Source organism: Cephus cinctus, unplaced genomic scaffold (genome assembly GCF_000341935.2).
Source record: "Cephus cinctus unplaced genomic scaffold, Ccin1 Ccin1_scaffold0087, whole genome shotgun sequence".
NCBI classification, from domain to species: Eukaryota; Metazoa; Arthropoda; class Insecta; order Hymenoptera; family Cephidae; genus Cephus; species Cephus cinctus.
The window spans coordinates 484,007-501,226 of record NW_014332826.1 but is presented as its reverse complement, the minus strand read 5'-3'; the positions used below and the strand labels follow the sequence as shown (position 1 = coordinate 501,226).

General features: G+C 38.0%; 1 protein-coding gene across 50 annotated transcripts in view; it reads right to left on the bottom strand.

Moving 5' to 3' along the window:
* Window positions 1-17,220, bottom strand: part of LOC107272153 (calcium-activated potassium channel slowpoke) — a 67,851-nt gene that overhangs the window by 15,755 nt on the left and 34,876 nt on the right. For 14 of the 50 annotated variants that reach the window (XM_025089728.1, XM_015749115.2, XM_015749013.2 and 11 more), the window contains exons 7-14: window positions 13,779-13,889; window positions 11,983-12,088; window positions 9,432-9,584; window positions 9,172-9,327; window positions 6,728-6,840; window positions 3,942-4,097; window positions 3,740-3,816; window positions 972-1,040 (exon numbers count right to left, since the gene is read on the bottom strand). In XM_025089728.1, coding sequence (XP_024945496.1) covers window positions 972-1,040; window positions 3,740-3,816; window positions 3,942-4,097; window positions 6,728-6,840; window positions 9,172-9,327; window positions 9,432-9,584; window positions 11,983-12,088; window positions 13,779-13,889 — 941 coding nt within the window. Of the gene's footprint in view, window positions 1-971; window positions 1,041-3,096; window positions 3,133-3,739; window positions 3,817-3,941; window positions 4,098-6,727; window positions 6,841-8,757; window positions 8,871-9,171; window positions 9,328-9,431; window positions 9,585-11,982; window positions 12,089-13,014; window positions 13,121-13,778; window positions 13,890-17,220 lie in introns of all 50 variants that reach the window. The other 36 variants (XM_015749169.2, XM_015749359.2, XM_015749297.2 and 33 more) reach the window with 8 other exon arrangements.

Below are 17,220 nucleotides of genomic sequence, written 5' to 3'. Positions count from 1 at the left end.
TTAGGTTATATCTTAACAGCCACAACACATAGAATACGATCAGACAACGTGCTTCTTTGTGCCAATTTTTCAGATGCTTGTCTCTCGACGATAGAAGGAACGAAGTATTTTGCTTCCTTTCTGTGGTTGCGAGCCAGTTTAGAATATAAGGACAATTAGTGGTGCCTTGATACAGTGTTTAGGGCTTACAGTTACTAGTACGTATTAACAGTTTCCACACGTCGCTTGGTCTTGTTCTATATGCAATCGCGTAAAGCAAACGCTATGAGATTGCTAAACATAATCTATGTGTAATAACGAGATATAACATACTAAACAAATTTCAGCTCTAACTAAAGCTCAGTGACATAAAGCCTCGAATCTTAAAGCTCGTACAGGTAAAACAATGATGTCTCGTGGGAAGATTGAAAAAAGTTGAACAAGGCCACAGCTCCTGTCCGAGTAAGTAGTTCATAGAGTATAGACTAAGAAAAAAAGAAAATCCAAAAAATACATAATATTACCGTAGGATATCCTGCGGAAAATAGCACATATTCCACAATGACACACGAGTTCGAATTATTCAAAATTGAAAAAAAAAATTGTCCGTATCTGTATCCGTGTACATAATATAAAAACGTCGAAAGAAATCCAATACTCGGCATTATTTCGGCGGGAATGCCGTTCCATTTTCAATTGGTAATCCTTCGTACGTGCGGCAAAGAGAGAGAGAGAGAGAGATAGAGAAATAAAAAAAAAACTACTGACTCCGACAATATATCCTGTCAGAATAAAATAGGCATCGACTCCCGTAGGATTGTAAAGCTCCCGACATCGATCCCAGGTATAATAACAAGCTCAGCGAATTTTCATTGTTTCCTTCTCGAAGCGTCAACCATTCTATTCCGACAGGTTCTCGTGGAAAACGTTAATGGTCCGGAATACGTATAGGAGTTGGAAAAGCGGAACGTGGAACGTGGAACAAGGCATACCGTCAAGGTAACTGTGGTAGGCAGAATTTCCCTTCACCATGCCAGTCTGCATCATCATCATCCCCACATCTGCAAAAAGCCAGTGGTCAACCAGACACGGGTTTAAGTATTTTAAGTACATAACACCTATCTACTAACATTCAAGGGAATTACAAGAGACACACACAATATTCGCATTAGCGTACCTCGACCGACAATGTATTCGTACGAATCAATTTAATATATCGATATTAAGTTGTTAGCGCTGAAATATGAGTAAATTTATGACATACTGAGGTACGTACAAATTCGACAATTTTCATTTCTACTATTACTATTATTATCGCACTACAACTCTACGTGACTATCGACATCGTCATACGTGATGTATATCCTGTATCGCTATACGAGATTTAATACAGAAATAGGATAAATTCGATGTTAATTAAAAACTATAATTAAACGCTTCCCTCGTTTCTTCGTATGCCGAAGATTTCTCGACAGCCGCGTCACGTATTTTAAATATCGCTAGAGAAGGTCGTGGTCAGATCTATTTCACTATTTTAATAGAATCACCTTGACGCTGGCTTGACACGCTTTCTGAAACATCGCCGCAGATATATATATATATCTACGTCATTCGAGAGTTCGATTACGCCATTGCGGTAATAGATTCTCAAAAAATTTAGCGATGAATTCAATGATTTATTTAAAAAATTATAAACCGAATCGATCACCCCCAATACAGAGTAACGAAGTCTTTGATTGCCCAGGGTTTAAAGCATGACTATTACGTAGGAATAATCGTTCTGATAGGAAAGAGGGGGAAAGAAAGACTGTCGTATGAAATTGTCTTGTGTTATGTTTAAGTCACCGTGTGAGTCAAGAATTATTATTTGCCCATTAAATACTTATAACCTATTACTATATATCCGAACGATTATATTTCTTCTCCCATTTGCTCGCTATGAGATGAATTTTTTTTAAATAAAAAAATCTTTTTCTCTCCACATAGACGGGATCGAAGATTATAACGTATCTATTACTTTGCCATATGCGATGTATATCGCTGCACATGGAGTCCTCTAGAATCTAGAGCACTTATCAAAAACTGAATCGTCAAGGTACCTTGCGATCAATCGTAATTCTCATCAATGACAGCTGGCACGCTGAAAATTGTACGATCGACAAAATAAAAGTGTGCAATGACTGAATACGGGGGAACGACCGAACCCGGAGCTAGTTATATGCAGGGCGAACGAGGGTGGAAAGGGGGGGCACATACTATAAGTGCAGGCTAATTTCGTATATTCGGTCAGGTGATCATGCGCCAGCTGATTCAACTATCAGGGAACATGTCACATGTGTTTCTTGTAATATTTCATTTTTCACGTGTGACCATTAGGTATCTCGGTCCTTGGAGATTCTACAGTGACAACCACGCCAAGAGGGAAACGATATATCTATATTGTACAAAATATCATAACAATATTGCGTTACGATAAAGGGACAATTCCTAAGATGCACATCTAACATCATTTATCATAGTTTCTTATATCGATAAAAAGAAAAATATATATATTTTAATCCTCACAGTGAACACACGCTATGCCATATGATTCAACAAGTATTACACGCGGTACCCTTTTTTTTTCGTGAAAAATGTAACATTACCCAATCCAACATTGCAAACGTCATAAAGTGTTTACATGATACAAGGGTGGTTCGGGGTGAACGGGCGGGTTGGTTAAAAATGCAATTTTCACCATCGCGAATGCATAGAAAGTTTAAGAAAAAAAATTCTCAGAGGCAAGTAAAGGGATAAACAAAGACCGTGAGAGAATCGAAGAGAGTACCAGAGAGATAGTAAGATATATATGTATATATGTAGAAAGGCAGCAATAGAAAGAGATAGAAAAAACCCAAAAGTAAAATCCAGTATACAAAGACATTTCAATAAACAAAGGTTATAGTACAGCAGCCGGTGATTATTATCGTATATGTATGTATATAGTGAATGTATATATAGTAAAAACCAAGCCGCAAGTTAAGGGTGAAGAAAGACATAGTAATCAAAGTAAAATTCAAAGACGAGATATAGTAAAGTTTTTGAGAGTAAGCGAACGAGCGTTTATAGAGACGTTACCTAAGTCCCGGCCCCAGGAACGCTGCTGTTGCCCCACTAGATCATATATCACAATAGCATTGGTCACAACCATGTAATACTTTGTCATCGCGTTATTACTGATAACGGCTCTCGGCGTAACGAGGATAGGAAACAGAATGAATAAAGGATCAGAATAAAAGAGCCAGCAAGAGTTTTTTGCGTTGGTCGATCCGAAACACGGTGAAGAAATTCGTTGCGAGTCACATGAGACTTACTTGAGTAGTGTCTGTGTATGACGTCTAAGAAAGAAGAAAAAAAAAGAAAAAAAAATTACTGCCATCCTCTTATCCAATTATACCTTCCCGTCCTCTATTCACCCCATCGAAGCTCCAATCACACTCCTGTGCTATATTCACCAAAAGGTCCCGTCGACACGAGTCCGGACGTTCTTGTCTGCTTACGAGGACGCATTTGAGATACGTCATGTGACTCACAAAGTGTGTATCATCGCGTATACGCGGCCGATGACGCTTTATTCTTAAGGGATGATCAGAGACTTTTCATTAATAGAGATCTCGATGATAGACGGGCTATACGTTATCGTATAGTATAGCATATAGTATATGGTAGATATAGAGAGAGACAGTGAGAGCTTTACGAAATTCTGGATGGAATGACTTACAGTTTTTGCACTTGCATTTCTTGATTAACGTTTCGTCCTTGATGTCCTCGTGGCATGCTTTGCAGTAGAACCATGCACTGAAATAAGATTATGAGAGTATAATTATTATTTTTTTTTGTGAATTACGTTTACGAAGGTTAAAAAAATTTTTTGACTAAAAAATTATTTTTCTTGGCTATCGATCGCATTAATCATCACGTACCGCTTCACCTCGTCGGCTGATTGAGCAATGAAGAATCCCTGAGTGTTCGCAGCGATTTTGGCGCCTCGCGGATTGATCGAGATCTTGCTGTCGCCACCTCCCTCGCCTTTGATCTCGATTGCCAGCAGCAGAAGCTTCAGTTTCGTGAAGCATAACCTACGACGAGAATGTGTATAACATCCGGTTGCATTGTCAACATATTGAATCGATGGAGAATAGTCAAAGATATGTGGCTATACAAAATACAAGTGTGTATATGAGACTCGATTGATTTATGGCGTTTTATGTGAATTTAGGGAATGCTTTTGACTATCTTCCATTAGTTTTTTGTTTTTTATGTAAACCAAAAGCTGTTACGGTTAGGATTAACGAAAATGACATCTAATTTCGCGCTTTTCTTTTTTTAATAATTTCCAATACACACTATAGATAGTGAAATTTCATTATAATTAATCAACCACTGTGCCAATTATGCGTCCGTTAATTAATATGATTTTTTCGAAATTTCACTATCAAAATTGCAGAAGCTCGCAGGGACGAGGATTAATCGCAAACACAGAGCACACTTTGAACGATATAACAGTGAAATTTAATTATACATTCATAATCACATTTAATTAGACATACGAGTTACTGTTGACGAAACGTAAAATAATATTCAATGATTTTTTTTATGCTCTGCATTCGTTACAGTACAGCTGTACAACATATAAACATCGAACGTGTAGCATGACACCGAGAATCAATGACGTCTAATTTTCTTTTTCTTTCAGTAAACCACCTTCCTTGTCAGTCGTACATTATATCGAGTATATTGATTAATGATTTTCAGTGACGTGCTGCACCTTTAAAATAATAACGAAACATCGGACCATTCGTACGCATCCAAATACATGTACCGGGAGTACCTGGTGATAGGCGATCAAGCAGGCAAACGCTAATAAACGTTCGTTCTAATGTAATTAACCGATATCATGCTGAAAAAGAGAATTTCTAATGCGCTCTATAAATCTATAATAATCTAATCCGCACTCTATTTAGAGATCTAATTAAAATATTACCAGATGGCATTTTAATATTTACTTCGATTCAAATAATCAGTCAACTATATTACCATATGCATATCAATATCTACATATATATAAATGTAAATTCGAATGTGTATCTGCATAGTATATATAATGTAATCTTATAAATAATCTGAGGTCTAAAAGGGGGCGCACCTTAGATTACATATGTGTACTCCCACACACGCAAACTAAAAGAAGCGTTGATCCAACAAGTGAAACAAAGAAAAATCCGAAAGACAAACCTTCAAACGAAACGCAATGATCCGTAAATGGATTTTGTGAAGAAAAAATAAATGACTTCGCTTTAAGAAGTGTCGTTTATATATTTATAAAAAGAATTACAGAGTGCGCTGAAATACGTATTTAATTTCGTGGGCGTCGCTGGTTGTGTGTTCGATGTGTAACTAACTGATTGATCGTTGTGCGTGCAGTAAACATAAAATGTAATAACTTTTGAAATTCTTATGTATTACCGTCGCATGATCAATTGTGCTTTAGAATAAATGTTCTTCTAACGATGTGATGTATGAAATTGTATGGCTCTGCGTAATTGTTTAATCCATATAGCGACTTGTGGCGTGTTATAAATTTTGTCGTTCATTTAAAATGATTACGTCACATCGAATGAGCAACAGGCATGCGCGTACAAAAGTCTCAACGTTGTTAAGAAGATTAGAATGCTACGTCTAAGAGGTAACCACACCATAACAATGGGACGAGTACACGGGACACGATTTATGATACGACTCTGCGTAATTGTACAAAATTCAAAATGCAGTTTTACAGTACTTAACGTTCGCAAAATAAAAAAAAAAAGAAGTCAAATGCACATTTGCCATACGTAAGTAGGGGATTTTCAACATGCAGTTCTTGCATCTCGTTAAACGCGCACGATTAAATTTAATGTATGCAAAATGCAGAATAGTGAATATGTCGAAAAATAATTGCGAGATTGTATTAAATATCACTTGGTTGAAGTTCGCGTAAAATCTAGATCACTTTTTTTTTTACTTAATTTCGATCAAAATTGTAAACCAAGGTAATTAATGAAGTTCGACGGATATTTTAGCAAATGCGGTAAAATTAGAAATTCCCGGTATAATGACTCATTGGCTCAAAATTCAAAAGTCACGCGACTAGCGTTCAGTTAATCCCCAAAGAAACTTTGTCCGCAATGAAATCGCGTGACGTGTGTTGACTATAGTAAAAGTACAGTAGCGTGCCCGTTTAATAAGTCGAATGTCAAAATACTTACTGATCACGCTGAAGTTCGTACCATTAACAGAAATAATAAATCCATGAAACGTGCTCAAACAAGACTCTGCATTCGCTTTGACGTAAAAAAGAAGAAAAAAACGTACGCGCCCATAAGAGATGCAAAAATTGTGATAGATTGTACAAAATTCAAACGTGATCAAAGAGATACCCAACGGGAACGTCTACGCGAAAAAGAAGAGAGAGAGAGAGAGAGAGAAAAAAAAAAGTCCAATAAAATTTGGCCAAAAAAATTCATACTCTCCGGGGGTGAAGGGAGCGAGGGTCATACGAACAATGATACATACAATCATTAAAAATATATATAGTAGAAACGTATGCATTTCTATGTGATATATAGTATATATATATATAAAAAAACAAAACAAAACAAAAAAGACAGGAAAAAAAATATCTCAAGAAAAGTTTGCATGTGTGGCAGTCGTGGCAGCGAGAACTTACTCGCTGGCTTGGGGAAATGTCATCCCGGTAAAGGACGGGGAGAGGGTTTCCGTGTACATCTCGCAGCCCGTGCCCTGCAGGTAATCATTCTGCCACGCCTGAGTGTCCGGCGACTGAAACACCAACCAACCAGCTCCACGTCATGAAATCATCAAACCTTCAAGAGGCTTCCATTGACAAGAATATTCCGCCACGAGAAGTATAACGACTCGTCACACACCTAGTAAAAGAGCGAAACAGCTTCTCGTGACTGGAGGAAAAAATAAATAAAAATAAGAAAAAACATTACTAAACCGGATGCCATCGGAGAGACATCGCATGGAAGTAATAAAGAGTATATATACTGGTAGAGTACTAATAAAATTCAAGTAAAAATGACTACCGATACCATTACGAGATCTTCATTAATCTCAACAAGATTAAATGAACACTTCGATCAACCCTTAGACCTCTAGATGGTACATGATGAAAATAGTAAAAAAAAAAAATGCACGTTCTTTATAGAAGCATGCGCGCCTACGCAATTAGATGATATATAATCGTGTAGTCACGAATTCCTGGAAATAGATTGATTCGGACAAATGGGACATACCTGTATAGGAGCTATGGGATATACGTGGTAGAGGTGTATGCTTGAGAGTAATGCGCTTATGGTAAATGATCACGACTGGAAGAGCAGAAGCCAGGATTGGCAGCACACTTGATCGACCGGCTTCGATCATGGCTTCGAATGTCCCTAGCTTATAAAAGCTATTCCTGATAAACTCGTCTCGACCACGAATTTTGGTCATTTTCTGGTTATCGATCGCGGTTCGCGTTAGAGCGAAAAGCAAGAACCTTGAGTTACCGAGCGGAAGTTAGCAGACCCTAAAGCGATCTCATCCTTGAGGGAAACTTGCCCCGAACCCTTAAAAAGAATGGTTGAACGCGTCCCTTCGAACGAAACTATCCTAGGTCGCCTTTTATCCGCCCAAAGTACCATCGAGCGGAAAGTGCTTCCGATTGACGTGTCTTCGCCGACGGATGAGCGCGATGACAATAATTGCGAAGGTGAATACACGACGTTACTCAAGCGATGAGGGGTGGTTTACATTGATTAGGTGTAGCACAGATACGGTTTATACATGTTGACACGTTTATAGGGTTTATAGCTGAGTGGAGCGTAGTGAGAGACATAGGCGAGGCGAAGCTTCATCCCTTGCTTTTTTTTTTCTTGTTTGATGTCCGATTCAAGAGACTGACCTACCCCTTGAGAGATGAATGAATATCTTTGGTTTGCGTGGATGGAGACGCACTTCTTTTTTTTTTCGAAAAAAAATTACAGCGTGTTTTGCTGGAGGGTTGTAAACATTTTTTTATTCCAGAACAATTCGAGCATTGTGTTTTAATAGAATGCCGTGGATTCTTGTGTTTAGGGGTTGTTTCGAGTAATTCTTTTAGCTGGACTCTTACAGACACGGGTCGTCGTGCGATATAATTGTGATGGTGAAGCAAAAATATGAACGAAAATCGTATATTTTTTGGTCCGATTGTAATGATCATGCGTTTACACCAGTGGCACGAAGCCATTAGCAAAATGTCCCTTAGAAAAATATTCTTTGAACAAGACGTTTTAATTGCAGCCGCATATAAATGACCGCAAGACGAACACGTATTCAAAAGTCCAATTGTGAATTTGTACATCCAAAGCCGTACAACCCTTCGTCATTAGAAAGCTGCACCGTCCTGTATATGGCATTGAGAAATTTACAAAGGATGCAAAAAAGAAGGTGCATATAATTACAATGCTTCTGGTATCAAGAGAGAAAAATAATGTCGCCCACTCGACGAAGGATGTCGTGTGGTCCTTAGAGAAAAAAATTTCCATAGAATCCCAGAAAATTTCTTAACCGACGTAATTATTATACACAAGCAGCTCGCGATAAATCATCATCAACGTATACCAATTATATATAAGATATCGTCTGGTCGTGTCTCTTGAATCAGGACTGATTTTGCTGGAGGACTTTATTGGTCATGGACCGACTTACTCAGTAGCTTTGGCAAAAGGCATTCCAATGAAGGTAGGGCTCAGTGTCTCGGTGTACATCTCCATTCCGGTTCCACGTAGATAGTCATTCTGCCAAGCCTGTATATCGGGCGACTGGTTCCAATCAACCAACCATTTCTAAATTACGTGCGTACATATGCATGTACAGCTGACGTCCACAGTGAAGCGACATATGGTATGGGAATGAAAAAAATACATCCCTGACCTCATAGGTTTAAAAAGTACGATACGAAAACGCTTATTATAAGTTACGCGGTATTCAACTAATATGATAAAAGTATGACAAAATACTGATCTTGCTTCGCGCATCACTGTGGACCTTTTCGACAAGACCTGACGGTACGATGATGACACATGCATATATAGTATATGGCTGGAGGATGATTTTACTGACCGTCTTGAAGGATCGCATGGCGAAGAGATTGGCCATCATTGTACTGAATCCTGGGGCTAAGCAGGACTGAGCGATGAAGCCTAACTTGAGTTCAGCGAGACAGATGACGTCATCGCCCTGCTTCCAGTCCCAAGATGGAATGTTTAGTAAGTAGGCCTGAAATTGATTACAGGGCGTCAGGAATAAATTAAACAATCTTTACTGCTTGGTCCATTTGCTCAAACAAGAAATTTGCCTTTCGCTACATTTTCTTCGTGTACCTTATTGTGATATTGCATTAATTGGATAATGACGCGGATGTCGTCAGAGTAATTCTTGATGGAGATGACACGCATTATGTTGGCCGCGTCCTCTGCGTCAGGATCCTGGCAGTATTTGTTAGCCAGGACCAAGCACGCGTCCGCTTCGTGTACCTAAAACATGTTTCAAATATTATTATTGTGTATGATCGTCCATCCTGGATTATGGATTTGTGTGATAGAATTCGTGGAGTCTCGAATGAAATATTTTATACGATTTTATATTGACGATCTTTCCATAAATTGTTCTCACTCGTGAAGTCGGGAACTTTTTATTGAAACTACGATTCAAAAATTTTACTACTGACCAGGTTGAGCCAAAAAATTATATCGAATCGAAGTATCGCGATTTTTTTATTAATTTTTTTTTTTTTTTAATATCGTCAATAAACTGTCAAATCAATGAATAGGCCCAACGTCATTGAATTTCTCACGTACAAATGAATAAGATAGAAACTTATATACTACGTGCAGAATTATCAGAGAAGATATCCGTCTAAAAAAGCTAATTTCATCATTGACTCAGATAACGGGGAATGATTTCAGGATGAGAATCATCATACTCCATTTTATCTCTGATACAATTCATTGATCAAGAACAAACGTCCCATCCAATCCTGATATCGTTCCACTATCCATATCAACAAAATATATTACCAACCACCAAATATATATTCCATGCTTCGAATGTCGAATGATACTAATCACATCTTACAACTTTCGCATAGAGTATAAGTAACAGAATAATAAGTATAGAACGTAAAGAAAAAGACGCCTTGCGGGCGCTAAGAACGTGCACAAAATTAATGACTCGAATGAATACGAGAAAGTAGCTGAATATTTCATTCGTAACTAGCATACATAAAACTGTGGGACCTAATATATAAAGTTGGTATAAAAAAAAAGACAGCATCTATCGTATCCACGTACACTAATTACAAAATGGGATAATTGGAAGGTAAAACACGTCTAAAGAATTCTATATATAAATATATATATGAGCATTGAATATAATTCTATATACAAAGTCAATGATGCGCAGCCCGTTCCATTTATATAATAAATATATATATATACTATCAATACATCCAACACATGCCCATGTCTACGTAATGGCTAATGTAAAAACGAGTGATTTTTTTTATTTTGAAAAAGACAATAAGTGAGCATGTATCGTTGTGTCTCTCAATCGCAGGGAATTAAAAAAAATTATGCTTTTCTATACTAATCGCTACGTCTCTAAAATGGCCGTGAACATTAGGCTTCAAAAACACGGACACTTACCCACCTGGGTCATCAGCAGGCATGGGTCTATCCGGATGTGACATAGCCCTTAATAGGTTTTATTTTTTTTTTTTATTTTTTTTTTTTTTTTACTTACCTTTTCCAACGACGGACACATTTCTTCCTGGTGAAAGATTCAGGCTAATCATGGGCCAATTTCACTCGTTAGCCAATCGGCACGTAGCGCTCTTTCTTTCTTTTATTTTTTATTCTTTTTTTTTTTTTTTTTTTTTTTTTTTTTTTTTTTTTTTTTTTTTTTTTTTTTTTTTTTTTTTTTTTCGTGTGACGTATATGTATGTTCAGTGTAACGAGATTATAAAAATTGTTGACAGATGCTGCGTAACAATATATTAACGAACGGATATAAAGTCGACTCATAAGACTACAAATCGATAATACCAGGTCGATACACACATGGATATGTTTAATGATCACAATGGCCAATCTCGACGGTCGTCTCGATCATCGTTGCCGATCGTTCCTGTCCCGCGAGAATTAATAACGATCGTGGACAACGTGGCGGGAGTTGACGACGACAACGGAAGAGAGAACAGTGTTCAAAGCAAACAGCAGGGTCAGATGTGCCCCTAGTATACGGCAGTTAAAGTCAACACGACGAAACGCAGCCTAAGGAGGATTAGCGGGAGGACTTTTATAGAGGGTACAAACAGGCAACAACCATGTCCTGGAAACAACAGCATTGTCATCGATGCAACGTGACTTCCGAGTCTCAACGCATCATCGTGAGCAGCAGCCATGACATAATAGTATATCTTGCTCGTGTGCAAATAGGATGGCATCGTCATTTCAAAAAAAAAAAAAAAAGAAAAGAAAAAAATGTTATCACAAAATTTCCAAATCTTCGATGAACGTCAATTTCGAAAAGCCATATACAGGTATACTGTGAAGTATAAAATAGTGAAGCTTGAAGAAAGGACAATGCCCGACTTGTATACCCGATCCAAGTACCAAATAGAAGTACGCGTGATCGAGTTGAAGATAAGTTTAAGAAGAAACAAAGAGATCTATTATATCCAGGATGTATCACGGATGCACGTAATGGAAGTTGCTGCGAGGGTCTGAAGAGAGTATATTACGACACATCTCGACGTGTATAATATAATAGAGGGAAGGGTTTCAGAAGTTATATAGGATAACACAAACAGTCGTCATAGTATTCAAAATGTTAGTGTGCTTTCTGAGAGTGTCAATCTAATGGGGAACTCACCTTGACCCGCTGAAGGTCAATGGGGTTCATGATGGTCCCCTGAAAGAACTCCACGGTCGTGAAGTGCCGCTTGAATAGTCCTTCCAGCTCAAGATCCGGTGGCTTCCTATTCGGCCAATACGACAAACCATACGTTTTATAGTAACATTCACGTCTAATGGTACCGATTGTCCTTCTTCTTTTAAAATTTATATAATCATAATAACACGTGTATATATATATAAACGTACATAACGAAATAGACAAATGATTTATCATAGGAATATACCTAGCGCCAGAAGTAAAGCGTCCGACGCTTTTCCAATCTCGCGTAAACAGTACAGTACAAAGTATAGTAATCTAAAAAATGAATTATCTACTGCACGCTGAATCCGGCCGCAATAGCTCAATACAGCATACCATGCAGTCGCAGGCAGTTGCTTCTACGATGCTTGCTTGCCTCTTGCCACGTCACTTCGTATTCGCAAGGATATCAAAGTGGCACTTTAATCATGTCCAAACGAGCCTACGGCCCTTTCGATACAGGGTCTCAATGCGTGAAGAATGACATACTGGTCCTGGGTGCACGTTACCAATGGGACAAAATAGAATAGAGGAAATATACGTTTCCACAATGGGACACCGGGTCGCTTCGATAATAGCGCGAAGGAAGTCGTGATTGAAATGGCTAAAAGTATATTCACAGGACGCGTAAGGGACGCAGCAACAGGCAAAGTCACTTTGCATGTGATCTATTGATAATGAGCATAATATTTAAAAAATATCAAAATTATATTACTAATATGCTCTCTAGTAATCGTAAGATGTAATTGTATAACGATAAAACAGAGCAATGCACGAGTCGATCGATCAATCAAGTCGTTGGACCCAGGTGTAAACTGTAAGGAACCTAAAACTGTTGAGTGAAGAAGCGCATGGTGTTGAGGAAGATAATGGCTAGGGGAGAGGGAGGGAGGGATGATGAACAGGGTATATGGCAAAATTGAGTGGATTCGTATGCTGTTAGGGGGTTGGGAGAAGGGGGGGGGGTACCTTGACGCGTTCCAAGTCCACAGCATTCATCATGGTTCCCTGAAAAAACTCCACGGTCGTGTAATGCCTCTTCAGGAGACCCTCCAATTCGAGATCCGGTTCTTTTCTGGAAACACAGGCCGCTCCTTATGAATAGGGTGACCGTAGGTCCCGATTTTCTGTCGGGACATTCTGAGAAGATACGTGTACTTCAATGAATGCCAATAACGGGGGGATCTTTTTTTTTGGTCAATGGGAAATTGCGTACTGCTGAAAATCGTACGGATCCATAGATCGGACGTCTGCTTTGAAGATATCTCATTTTTTTCGAAATTGTGCAGTTGGGTATACTTGTTGGTCCTGTGCATCTTGAAACGCCATACTTACCCGTTTGCCACTGTATGGAAAATGTACATTAGAGGAACAAGGGTCAAGTTACTTCGTACGCTCCTGAAAGGAATCGTCAGAATGGTACTAGGCGTAAATTCTTCATTGACTGAATAAATGACTTCATTCGACGTGTGGAGATATCGATTAAACGAGTCGTCAAAAAGGAGAGTAATTATTTTTTTTTCACTTAAATTTTTCTTATCGGGTAAGCGACTGTCATCGCGACGACGACGTTCAACTATAAAACAACAGGGTCTGACGAAACATTTTCAAATAACGCTTCATGAAGTTATTTTTATGAAATAATTTTTTTTCACAAAAATTTTTGTTGAACAAAAATTTTTTAATCAGCAAGAAATTGTTTCGTCCGCACAAAGTCATAATTAATTTCATACCTATGTAAGAAGACAACCTCTACGTCGACATCCTCGCGATCCTCGTGCAAGAAATCCTTGAGGAAGTGCGAGACAGACTCGTAGGTGATGTGGCCGCACACAACAATGTGTCTGCCAACACAACGCACATGTTAGACATAATCACAGAGTGATGATTAGAATTTTTGTTGGCTAAGAGACAAAATAATAATAATTAAAAGAAAAAGAAAAACAATCAAACTACCACGTGTACTACATCGATCTCAATCAGCTAACAACTCTATTAGCCGCTTTTCGTTACCAGACAAAATTATTGTTCTGTTTTTATTTCGTTATTCAGTGAATAAGTACAGGGGAAAGAAACGAAAAAAAAAAAAAAGAGTAGACAGAAACATACACAATTATCTCGGGACATCAATACATTTTTAGTACCAGTTTAGTCTGCTGCCACAAAATAAAAATTAAAAGTTACTGAACACGTCCTGGAGACGCTCTTTATTGTCTCTCCTACGATTTGTCTGACTTAAGTCGCTCAAAAGTCGCCCAACTCAAAGATCCGTGGTAAAGGTAAATTTTTTTAAAATTATTATCATGACACAAGCGGACAAATGTCCCTCGAAAATTAACACGTACCCGTTGACCATACGTGATTGTTATCTTTGAGTTGAGATACCATTGAAATTCCTTGCAAGAACGAGCTACCGACTGATAACGGCATATACATATATATGTATACAAATATAATTGTTTCAATAAAATATAACACGGGAATCAAAGTGAACGTCTAAACTTACCAGAAATCATATAGGGATACAATAAAGTCTAAGTAACCGACTAAAGATCAACTATACGTTGTATATTATGTATCTCTATGTACAAGATATAACTATATAATATAATAAATCAAGTAATATAGATATATACGTGAGTGCAGGCTCGTTCGTATGAAGATTTTTGCAAAATGTCAAGCAAAAATTTTATCTATGTGCCTATAGCTACGTCTGTAGATATAAGGTAATATTATCTAGTGAATTAATAGATATATAAAAACAATATAGTGCCTAAGTGAAAAAACTATAGTAGAGAATATATACAGAAAAAAAGATATATATAAATATATATATCGTGACTATAGTCAGTTCATGCTGTCTCCTACTACTCATGCGATCTCGTTGAGAATTCAGTAGATTTCAATTATAATTTTATACAGCCCTTTGGTCCTTGTTACTTTTTTTCTTTCTTCTAATTCTCTATCAACATTCATGGACAAGGCTAGCGATAGAAATCCTTGTTTCACAAGACTCAATGTTTAGCCAACGAGCTACTGAATTCACGACGAGAGACGCTGATCAATATAATCCCTACTATCGAATTTTCAGTGTACTACACAGGGCGGTTGTATCGTGTGGATGTTGGGAGAAGAGTACTAGATATGTTTGTTTGCCCAGGAGATGGAGTGCTAGATCGACAGAAGACTCTACAAAACGTGTTGGCGACAGAAAGAAAGAAAAAAAAAAAGCAAGAAAAAGAAAAGAAATCGTAATACGCCCTTTTATTCCAAAAATCGTATTAATGGGGAAAAAGAAATAGTATATTACACTATAAGGGCAGAAAACTGAGCTTTCGGCACCGCTCGATAGAATGCTCGAATTCTATCGTGCAGTTCCGGGTGCTCAGTTTGCTGCCCGTGTGGTGTATACTATTTTTCTTTATACCGTGCTCGAAAGTACATGATCGATGCATCGATTTCAGTGCAGAAAGCCTTGAATCTTTGCTGTGTAGACCCCTATCGCAGCACAGCAAAAATCCAAGGCTTTCTGCACTGAAATCGATGCATCGATCATGTACTTTCGACCATGGTATAAAGAAAAATAATTTTTGTTCTATTCATTTAATCTTACTCCACACGATCGTTTATATACACGGGAACGATTATTTGATCGAGACGAGATCAACGACGTAAGATACAAGCGCGACACGTGCAACTTATACGCGGAAAGAAAGAGAAAAAAATGAAAATGAAAAAATGATTCAGCTTTGTAAAAAATATTGACGGAAAGATTTGAAAATTTCGATATTTTAGCGTAATTGCGCGAGTGGATTTTTTTTTCAAATATGATATGATAGTTAACTTATAAAAAAAAACTTATATGAATTTGGATACGTCTGATACTGTATAATATACGAATTAGCTATTGCGTGTTACTGATTTTTGTTTTTGATAATAATGATAACATCGTGTACAGAAAATCCTGTTGTATATCTGGTGCACGCTGAATGAAATAGCACTGTATAGATTTGTATTATGCAGGGATTGAAAATGTAGCCGATGGGATCGTGTAGCGGGTAATTGTGTGGAATTATTAATTGCCGTGTTGAACCGATGTCTGAATGTGTTTCAATGAGTGTCGATCACGAGTTCTTGAATTAAAGTTCGATGCGCACCTGTGTAACTGCAGTATTTAACGTAATATCACAGCCACATATCCACTAATGACAGCTGATTCAAAAATGAGCTCCCTTCCCTAACTAATAATTCACTTCGGCTCACTGATGATATTAAACCAGAACCTGAATCTATGCATAATACCGTATATGACCTACGTTGGAGGTTCAAGGTACGGACACGTAAACGATTATTATGCTGACTAAAACATCAAGGTTATTACACTGAAGTGGTACAACAGTAGGTTATTTGCATTCAGTGTCGGAAATGCAGGGAAAACATGCGAGGAAATGACTCGTTGCACTTTAAGAGAAATACGGCTCTTAAGAAATCCTCCTCGAATAGCGTGATAACGTTAATGATAAAGACCAAAGAGAAACATGAAAAATCAATCACCATATATGAAAAAAAAAAAGTTATCACGTCAATTATCAGTATTCAAAAGACGACAGCAGACAAAAATCAATAATATTTCGGTCCACGTCGTGGATCTTTTGTATCGATCTTACAAATTTTGCCCTTCTGTAATACACGTGAGAAGCAGCGTTACGTAAAAATATCTTAGTAAAAAAGAAATACAAAAGCCACAAAAATCCTTGTAGTTAGGCATAGGAACACTGGTTAAAATCGCCGTTCCCAATGATTAATCGTTATTGCAGATAATTGCCATTAAAGCCGTATTTGTCCCAAGTGCGGTCAATGTGAACAAACAAGCTAAACACCAGTTGCTGGGTGTGGTAGGTGTTTCAAGAGAGGTCGGTGGTGGGTAGGCGGGGGGGTCGAACAAGGGTGGATAAAACGTGGGGTCGGCAGGAGGGTTGTTGGATTTTTGGTCGGCGCCCTAAGGCCAACCCAAACTATAGCGAACTCAGTACGAGTCGGTTGCGACTGTAAATCTGCGACGCTAAGATTTTCTTCTAATGGGATACAAAAGTGACTGACAATGAGAAAATTGGTGCGGGATAAGGGGAAGACGCTATCATCATCGTACGTGAGCGTGGGGTTGGGTGGTGGGTT